Source organism: Lipotes vexillifer, unplaced genomic scaffold (assembly GCF_000442215.2).
Source record: "Lipotes vexillifer unplaced genomic scaffold, Lipotes_vexillifer_v1.1 scaffold920, whole genome shotgun sequence".
NCBI lineage: Eukaryota > Metazoa > Chordata > Mammalia > Artiodactyla > Lipotidae > Lipotes > Lipotes vexillifer.
This window is the reverse complement of record NW_006783413.1, coordinates 2,667,229-2,676,285: the sequence shown is the minus strand read 5'-3', so window position 1 is coordinate 2,676,285 and position 9,057 is coordinate 2,667,229. Positions and strand designations below refer to the sequence as shown.

The 9,057-nt window shown below is 49.9% G+C and overlaps 1 protein-coding gene across 1 annotated transcript in view; it reads right to left on the bottom strand.

Annotated features, from left to right (window-relative positions):
- Positions 1 to 9,057, bottom strand: part of FRMPD1 (FERM and PDZ domain containing 1) — a 46,730-nt gene that overhangs the window by 1,511 nt on the left and 36,162 nt on the right. Inside the window, exons 12-15 of the mRNA XM_007456009.1 lie at positions 7,679 to 7,861; positions 6,730 to 6,877; positions 3,686 to 4,492; positions 1 to 944 (exon numbers count right to left, since the gene is read on the bottom strand). The exon at positions 1 to 944 is cut by the window's left edge and continues 10 nt beyond it. Of these exons, the coding sequence (XP_007456071.1) occupies positions 1 to 944; positions 3,686 to 4,492; positions 6,730 to 6,877; positions 7,679 to 7,861 (2,082 nt within the window). The remainder of the gene's footprint in view (positions 945 to 3,685; positions 4,493 to 6,729; positions 6,878 to 7,678; positions 7,862 to 9,057) is intronic.

Here is a 9,057-nt window from a genome sequence, read left to right as displayed (position 1 = left end):
AGGGAAAGAAGCCATATTCTCTTCTGAATTTATTCCACATTCACCACTTCTAGGCCTGTCTCGAGGAGACAACAGAGACCCTGTGTCCTGGGGGGCAGTTTCTTGCATATGATTTGTAAATGGAGATCCCAGTCCATTTTCTATCTGGACTCCTCCCAGCTCTAGTGTGTCTCCTTGAGAGATATTATGTGGCCCTGGGCTGATGGTCAGGCAGATTCTGTCTGGGTTCAAGTCAACACTGGAGAGGTAGGAGGTGCTGTCCCCAAGCTCCATGGCAAGTTCTCGGGGGGCACTGCCATCCGAGTCTTGAAATGGAGATGAGGTCTGAGGAAGCCCTACCTGAGCCGTGTCTGGGCCAGATGAGCCTGTGTTGGGACTGTGAGGAGTGTTTGCTGGGGAACTGGCAACACTGGCGGTCAGAGGGGCAATCCCAGAATTCTCTTTATGGCTGGGGTCAATCCGGAGGCGAATGGCAGAAATAGAAAACACTCGAGAGTCGATGACCGACTTGGTTTCCATGGTCTCAGGCTCCATCTCCATGGCCCGGGAGGCTGGGTTTTTGCTCTTGGTCTCCCTCAGGGGAGCCAGCAGCCCCAGGGCCTTGGTCTCCAGGAGGCCAGGCTCACCCTGCACGTCTTGCAGACAGGACACAGTTGGGGAGGGTGCACTGAGGGCCAGGTAGGGCTCCCGGTCATAGTAGCACACGTCGTCCACGCTCTCCAGGGAGGCTGCTGGCATCAGGGGAAATGAGACCTGACAGGTGTAGTCGGTCTGTAGGAAAGACCTTCTTTTCCTCAGGGTCTTGGCATACTTCTTCACCCCTCCCCTTCTGCTTGGCTCTCTTCCACCTGGCCCAGGATTCAGGCTGTCCTCAGGGCTGCAAGTGCTGGCCTTATTCTGTGAGCTTGTGGCACTGGTTTCTGCAGCAGAAGCGGCTCTGAGCCCTGAGAACCAAGAAAGAAAAAAGAACATGAAAAGCAGAAAAACAAAGAGACTTGCAGATCTTGGGCTCAGGACTCAGGATTGCCTGGGTTCAAATCCTGGCTGGGCTGTGTAACCGTGAGCATGTTAAATCTTGAGCTCCTCAACTTCCTCTTCTGAAAGATGGGGGTGATCACCGTGGTAGACCTTTTTTGGTTCTTGGTTGCCCAAGATCCATTGCCTTATCTTTTGGTCACAGTACCCCAACTTCCTTTTGGGGAATGACATCTCCCCAATGGTTACAGTCTGCTGGAACTATTAATGAAGGGGCCCTATCCACATCAGCCAAGTGGTCAGATTTATGACCTAGAAAGTCAGTCACAAAATTTCCTAAAATTTCAAACTCAAACACATTGATTTAAAAAAAAACACACACAGAAAAAAACAGTAGAGCCCATTCTTTGCAGCCACAGTATCCTGACAGTACAATGAAGAATCCTGCTACCCCACCCCCGATCTGGTTGCTGCCTGTGTCTGAACCAGGTCTTCACCTCTGCTGGCAATTCTCTAAGCTATCTTACATCCTTTCAACACTTTCTCTCTGTGCTTACATTAACCCAAGTCAGTCAGTACCAGTGGTGTCGATCAGCACTGCCATGCTGGTTAGATGACTTAGTACGTATCAAGCTCCTGGCACAAGGCCTGTGCCTAATGGGTGTTCACTAAAGGGAGCCAGTGCTGTCATTGTTATGATTGTCACTACATGGGTGAGGGTCCCAAGGGAGCTTCCTTTTGACAAAAAGTGGCTGTGACTCTCAGTCATGGGCATGAGGGGTCTTGCACATACCAGGACGGATCTTTCTGCAAGGAGAGGCACTTTTGTGAATAAGTCCTGGGAATCAGCCAGAAGGAATTAAGATCACAGGCTAGCACCTGAGAATCAGAGGGCTCTTAGACTCAGACCAGTGTTTTGCACCCTGGCTGAACTTTATTAAAAACTTCATCAAATCCTAGGCTGCTCCTCAGACCTCCTAAATCAGAATCTCTGAGGCTGGGATCTAGGAATTTACAGTATTTTAAACAGGTCCCTTGGGTGATTTCGATGTTTTGGAATTCCAGCCACGTTTTGGAATTGCTGCTCTAGGCCACCTACAGCCACTGACCAAGGGTGTTTCTGAAGCCTAAAAAGGGAGAGGCTCCCACATTGAGTCAGGGGCCAGACCAGACCCCAGGCTCAGGAGTCCCAGGTCTGGGCTGTCTCCCCAGCACCTCACTGGCTCTCTGTAAAAGAGGGAGTGTCCAGTGTGGACCTTATATCCCTGACTGGACTCCCATAAAGGAAGGCCTTGACTGATGGCCTGTCTCATGCCCATCTTGCCTCTAGCATAATGGCTGACCCAGAAGGGCAAGGCTGGGGGCATGGATGGCAGTTGGCTAGGTTCTGTGGGAAGCAGGGCACAACCTGGCCATAGGTTTCTAGGTCAGTTAATGAAGTCAGGGTAGATGGTGGAGAGTGCATTCATTTATCCATTTAGCAGCAACCGCCAGGCACTATGTGCCAGGACACAGAGATGAGTGTGAAATGCACAGTTCCCATACTCAAAGGAGTTTTCGGTTTAGTGAAGGAGAGAAACATCAATACAAAAATCACACAAAAAAATATGCGACTACAGGCAGTGCTAAGTGCCAGGCAGGAAGCACCCAGGGTGTGTGACAGGGATGGGGAGACCTGCCCTAGTCCTGGCAGTCTGGTTAATATTCCCAGAGGAAGTGAATTTCCAGTTGGGGCCTGACAGATGGATGGGCATCAGCAAGCAAAGATCAGGGTGAGGAATGTTTCAGGTGGAAAGTGCAGCATGTGCAAAGGCTGGAAGTAGAAAAGAGCTGGGCACTTTTAAAGAATAGGAATGCATGGAGAGGGCTCAGAGGGAAGGAGACAAACAGGCAGAGGCCATGTCACAGAGGGCCTCAAGAAGCCTTGCAGGGGATGCTAAGAAGCTGGCCTTTCTCCCACGAGCAACGTGAAACCACTAGAGGGCAGGGAGCAACAGGAAAGGGCTGGAACAAAGAAAAGGGCTGCAGCTTCCCCAGCTCTTAGGAGGTCACCCCTAATGTCTGTGTGCTGTTTTCCAATTTTTTTCTTCAGAGTGCAGTGTGTGTGTGTGTGTGTGTGTGTGTGTGTGTGTGTGTGCACGCGCGTGCGCGTAAATGTCTCACAAGGATCTCTGGTCAGCTTAGGAAGTCATTCTGTGTGGTAAGACACCCCACACCCTTTGTGGAGGAAGGGATGAGGATCCCGAAAGAAACATGATCCCCCTGCCTTATGTCCGGGTCCCTGCAGGGCCACCAACAGCCTGTCAGTTAGGTTCTTTTTGTTTCAAGGCCTCATTTAAAGCTTTGGGGTCAACAATGGCACAGCTGCTTCCCTCTGCTGGGCTGTCAAACCCTTTTCTTTCTGTGTAAATTCTGTCCATCTTACAACGCCTGGCCCATTTGCTGCCTCTTCTGGGAAGCCTTCCCTGATTCCCACTGTTGAATTAATGCCACCCATCTCTGCCTGCCCACAGTTCTCTGAACCTCCCTTGTAGCCCTTACTTGAAGTCGGGATGCCCTTAATGTGATCCACTGAGCCCAGCTGGCCCACCTCAAAAGAGAACAAGGACCTTGCTTTACCTACCTGTTTTCCCATCAAGCTTGGCCCCTGCCCCCGGTGGGTACTGAGGAGCTGCCTGCACAATCTGCAGACCTGCGAGGGAGGGCTCACCTGAGAAGGCATCTGGGGGTGTGAGCTTGTCAGCTGCATCATAGTATTCCTCATCCGAACTGCCATCCTCCAAGGCCAGTGGCAGGCACAGGGCCAGCGCTTGCAGCGTGGAGCTGGGCTGGGCCTCAGGCCCTCCCTGCTGGGCCCAGGCTGCCAGGCCCCGACCCTGCCAGGAAGCTGTGCTGTCCGAGCTGTCACTCAGGTGGCTGGCAGGGGAGACACTGGTGCACAGGTTGTAGTAGTCAATCTGGCTGCCCTCGTACATCCTGGGGTCCAGCTTGACCGCGCTCAGTTCCGGTCCCCAGCTGAAGGTCTCAGGAGCGGGACTCTCAGAAAACTCTGTCTTCTGGCACTCAGGGTTGGCTCTCTGAGCCAGGTCCAGGAGACAGAGAAAGCCACTGTTTTCGATCCTGCTTCTCTCCTCTTGGCTGTCAGAATCAAGATTCTCTGGGAAGCCTACTGAGCCCAGGTGGAAGAAGCTGGACCTGCTGGAGGAGCAGGCGTCCAGGTCATCCTCTTCCAGGGCATCCATGGACTCGCTTGAGCCACTGGTCCTGCAGCCTCGGCTCTCAGTGTTGGCCGAGTCCGATGCCTCAGACTCAGCACTGTCTGTTTTGCTGCTGGCCCCACAGGTGCTTGGGCCTTTCTTGGCCACCTCAGGCGTGGAGCTGTCCCCAGGAGGCTGCTCCTCTTCTATAAGTGGTCTGCAGGGGCCCAGCTTCAGCAGGTGTCTGTCAGAGAGGGGCTCCAACACGCAGTCCACTTCAGAGGACTCCTCGGAGTCACTGCATGCTCTGGATTCGTAGCCTGCAACACAGGAGACATCAAGGGTTACAAAACAGCATTTGGGGACAGGCAGATGCTTATGTATCCTCCCGCCCCCTCTCTGCCTGCCCTCCCAGTTTCCAGATGAGAGGACTGAGGTTCAGAAGGGTGACAGGCCCAGATCATGCTAAAATGACTGACACAGGGTCCATGGGACTCCAAATTCCATGTTCTCCCCACAGTGTCAAGTCTCCTTTCCCACATCTATCTGAACAACCACTAAAGGAGACAGGATTACCTCCATCTCCAAGGAGATCTATCTGTCCATGGAAACATCTGGGTATTTAGTTGGTTTCCTAAGCCCCTCCTAAAACTCTCAGCTCTGTTGTCCTGACTGGGCATCAAAATCAGATAGGGAACCATATTAAAAAAAACAAAACAGAACAGATCCCTGGACCTAGCCCTGATGAACTGAGTCTGATATCTAGGAAGTGAGGCCTAGGAAACTGTATTTTAGCAACTTTATGGGGGGTTCTGAGGCTGCTAGGCTGGCACCATTCTGAAGCCTGGCCTAGGGACCTACTGGTGCCACAGGGCTTTTAGGAAAGTTAAAAGTCATCCACTGCTGGTACTTGGGAGGGATTCATGGTGAGAGTGTTGGGGGGCCATTGAGCCAGGTCTCCAATTTCTCATGCACCATAAGCCTCCAGGTGTGATCCTTCTAAACTTCTCTCTGATCACATTACACTCTATTTAAACCCTCTTTTGGTTTCTCTTGTCTACAGGGAAGCACCTAAGCTCTCCTACTAAGGTTGGGCCCTCTCACAGGATGGCCCTGATCCCCTCAGCAGCCTCGTCACCCTCTAACAGGATGGCCCATACCCCTCCTCAGCAACTTTGTCACCCTGTCACAGTGCAGCCCCCACCCCTTCTCAGCAGCCTGGTCACCCACCGCAGCCTTCCCATGCTCCAGCCACTACAGGGAGCTTCTCACACATCTCAACCTTACCCTTCGTGTCATGCCTGCATTGTGTCCCCTCTGCTTCAAAGGATCTCTCCTCCCTTCTTTGCCTGGTTAACTCCACCATGTTCTTCATGACCTCTTTCAAATACCTCCTGCTCTGGAGGCCTCCTGTGACCACTGCCGCCTGCCCTGCACCCCCAGCAGGCCTCCACAACAGCACCACTCCATGGGGCGCTGTCTCCCTGACCATATTCAGAAGTATCATCCCTTGTTCATAAATTGCGTGAAAGACAAAGGTAACAAGCACACAAAATCTTCACTTCCTAATTATTTTACTTTAGTCTCATCCAGTATCTATGATTACTTATGCCTATTTTATCCACACGGAGGAAATGCCATGTAATGGTGCGCTACTGAGCACCTCTCCCCACCTTCATGTTCAGTGACAGCACATCGGGGGCTTGAAATTAAGTCATGGTGGGAGTGTTTATGCCATGGAAATAGGCAATTGCTTCAAATTAGAATTCTGTTTTGTTTTGTTTTATCCCTGCAGAGACAGTTGTTAAACATTTATCAGCAAACCACTGGGAAAATGCTGCATCAATAGTGCTGAAGCACCAAGGGAGGAAAGGGGGGATGGGATGAACTGGGAAGTTGGGATTGACACATATACACTAACTAATATGTATAAAATAGATAACTAATGGGAACCTGCCGTATAGCACAGGGGACTCCACTTCACTGCGCGGTAGAAGCTAGCGCAACATTGTAAAACAGCTATACCCCAATTTAAAAAAAAAAGCACTGAAGCAAAGCCTGGTAGAAACTGGGAGTTGGCCTAGGAAAATGTTCATCTCATCTGGCCTCCCCTACTTCCTTCCTTACATCATATGATTTTCCCTTCTATCTCCAGGTACCCCCTTCTTCTAAACATGTGAGGTTGAGGATTTTTATTATAATTCAAGAAAATGCAAAAGAGTGCCCAGGAATGGGATGAGAAGCTAGGTCAGCTGTATTTTCTGAACAAATAAGTGACATCTTGTTTTACTGGCAAAGAAAGATAAAATGCAGTGCATCTTAGAGATGATTGTAGAAAAAACTACAGGGAATCAGAGATCTTCCAAAGCCTTCTTTGGCTTTAGGGGACTCTCAGGTACAAAGGAAGCTTCTCTACTTAGGATTTTGGAAAGATCAACTGCTTACTTCCACTTGGAGTCTCAGCTCCATTCAATGTACCACCTCCTTTTAGGCTGCCCTGACCTACAAGGTAGTGAAGTGGGCCTGTCCTTACTGGGGCAAAGCCTCAGCGCCTCACCTTCTTCAGCGGATACCCGGTGCACCTGTTGTTTGTTTCCCGGCCAGAGGAAAACGGAGGTAACTGGGTCGACATATAGCCTGTAGTACCCAGCAATCAGGCAGGCTAGGTCTTTTGCACTGTTGGATTCCAGCAGCAAAGTCAGAACCTTTGAAGGTAAAGAGAGATCTTATGCTTATAAAGGGCTAAGGGATAGTCTGAAGACTGGCAGCAAGGCCATGTGGCGCCAGTGAGAGATTCCAACTAAATCCAGCCATGGTCCACAGGCAGGCCCCCTGGTGTCCCATTTTCTCATCTACAAGACTTGAAATGAGTGTGCACACCCACAGCCACACATGCATGCACACACACTCACCCATGCACAGTGGGATCCTCCCATCCAATCTCCACAATGTCTCCTGTCCCCCTATCCCAACCACCCTACCCTGTTCATTCATACCATGGGGCCCCTTCAAGACCTGACCTGGAAAAGGAAAAGAAGCAGGAGCGAGTAGAGAAGGAGGAGAGGGGGATAAGAAGAATGAAGCACCAGCCCTGAGCATGTTGGGATTAAATCAAAGGAAGGCAGGATAACTGTAGGACCTTCCAGAGAGGCTTAGGAAGTACCCCACACCATTTACCCATTTTAACTGCTGCCACCCAAAATCCTGGGCAGCCATTCTGGTCCCATGCATGTAATAAAACCCTCTGGTGCTCCCATCTAAGTTTCTGAACCCATCAGGAAAGTACATGGTCCAGCTCAGTTTATATAAAAAACCTTTAGGACCTGTCCAGGAAAATGCACCCTGTTCATCACTTTCCCTTTGATGGGACAGGATGGACAATTCCACCTCTTAAGCAAATGTTGGACATTAGACTTTCTTAATACTCAAACTCATAGAAAATACCCTTGCATATTTGGCCCCAGATTCCAGAAGCTGGACTCAAAAATCTCTTCCCCATGTATTACCTTGATGTTCTGAAGATGCACTTTGACCATGCTCACTTTCTCAGACTCTTCTGTCAGCTCTACATGACTGATGTTTGCAAACTCTGCCAACGTGGACATGATGTTGAGTTTGCTGTTGATAATGTGGCTAATGCCATACTTGGCTCCAACTAGAAGGGCAATGTAGGATTCTCTATCCTGTAACTGCAGAAGGGGGGAAAGGGAATTAGTTTCCATTCACAAGCTAGTGAAAAAATACATTATACATGTAGGACATGATACCTCTCTCTGCAAACCCCTTGATTCTTATTTCAGGTCCTTACCACCACTCCCCTAGACTACCAAGTTAGGTGATAGCCTAACCTGGGCCCCATCTACAGATAAATTAAGTATAACTTTATCTCCCATAATACACTTCACAATAGAGAATCAAACCACAGGACTTTGACCTGTTCCATAAACACAACCATACACTTTCACACCTATGTACCTATATTCATGCTGTGCCCTCCTCTTGGAATCCCTTGCCTGTCATCACTATCTACTGAAATCCTGACCCTTCTTTTTTTTTTTTTTTCGGTACGCGGGCCTCTCACTGTTGTGGCCTCTCCCGTTGCGGAGCACAGGCTCCGGACGCGCAGGCTCAGCGGCCATGGCTCACGGGCCCAGCCGCTCCGCGGCATGTGGGATCTTCCCGGACCAGGGCACGAACCCGTGTCCCCTGTATTGGCAGGCGGACTCTCAACCACTGCGCCACCAGGGAAGCCCCCTGACCCTTCTTTAAAAGCTTCCATCAAAACCTACTACCTACGGAAAACATCAGCCTGACCTGCTCCTCAAACCACAACAGTCCTTTTTCCTCTGTGTTGTTTTCACACCATATCCTCTGCACTTCTCTGATAGCACTAAGGTAAGACTTCTTACTGTATTTATGTCATATTCCATGCTAAGGTCCTTGACAACAGAGTCTGCATGTATCTACATTTGTAACCCCCAGTGCCCAGCAAGCACCCTGAGCCAGTTCAACGTGGTTGGTTTCTCCTCCCACTACCAGCTCTTTCCTTAGACAGGAAAGGTAAAGAGGAGCTGGGGACGGGACCTAGACAGTTGGCAGAGGGCAGGTTTAGCCCTTGGGAAAAGTGGATAGTTTTTCTTGTACTTTCAAGTTTCCTTGCTGTGATCTAGTCTCTTTTCTACCATTTAGTCCTCTACTTGTACAAAGAATCTATTTTTCCCTTCCTCTGACTATCTGATGCTCTTCCTTTCTCTCAAAACACTGATTCTCTTTTTCCATTTACACTGTTAGGTCAGCAGTCTGATTAAATTGACCCATCACTGCTGTAAATGACTGAGAGGCACACCAAATGCACTGAAAGGAGTTTTGCTATTAGGGAAAAAAA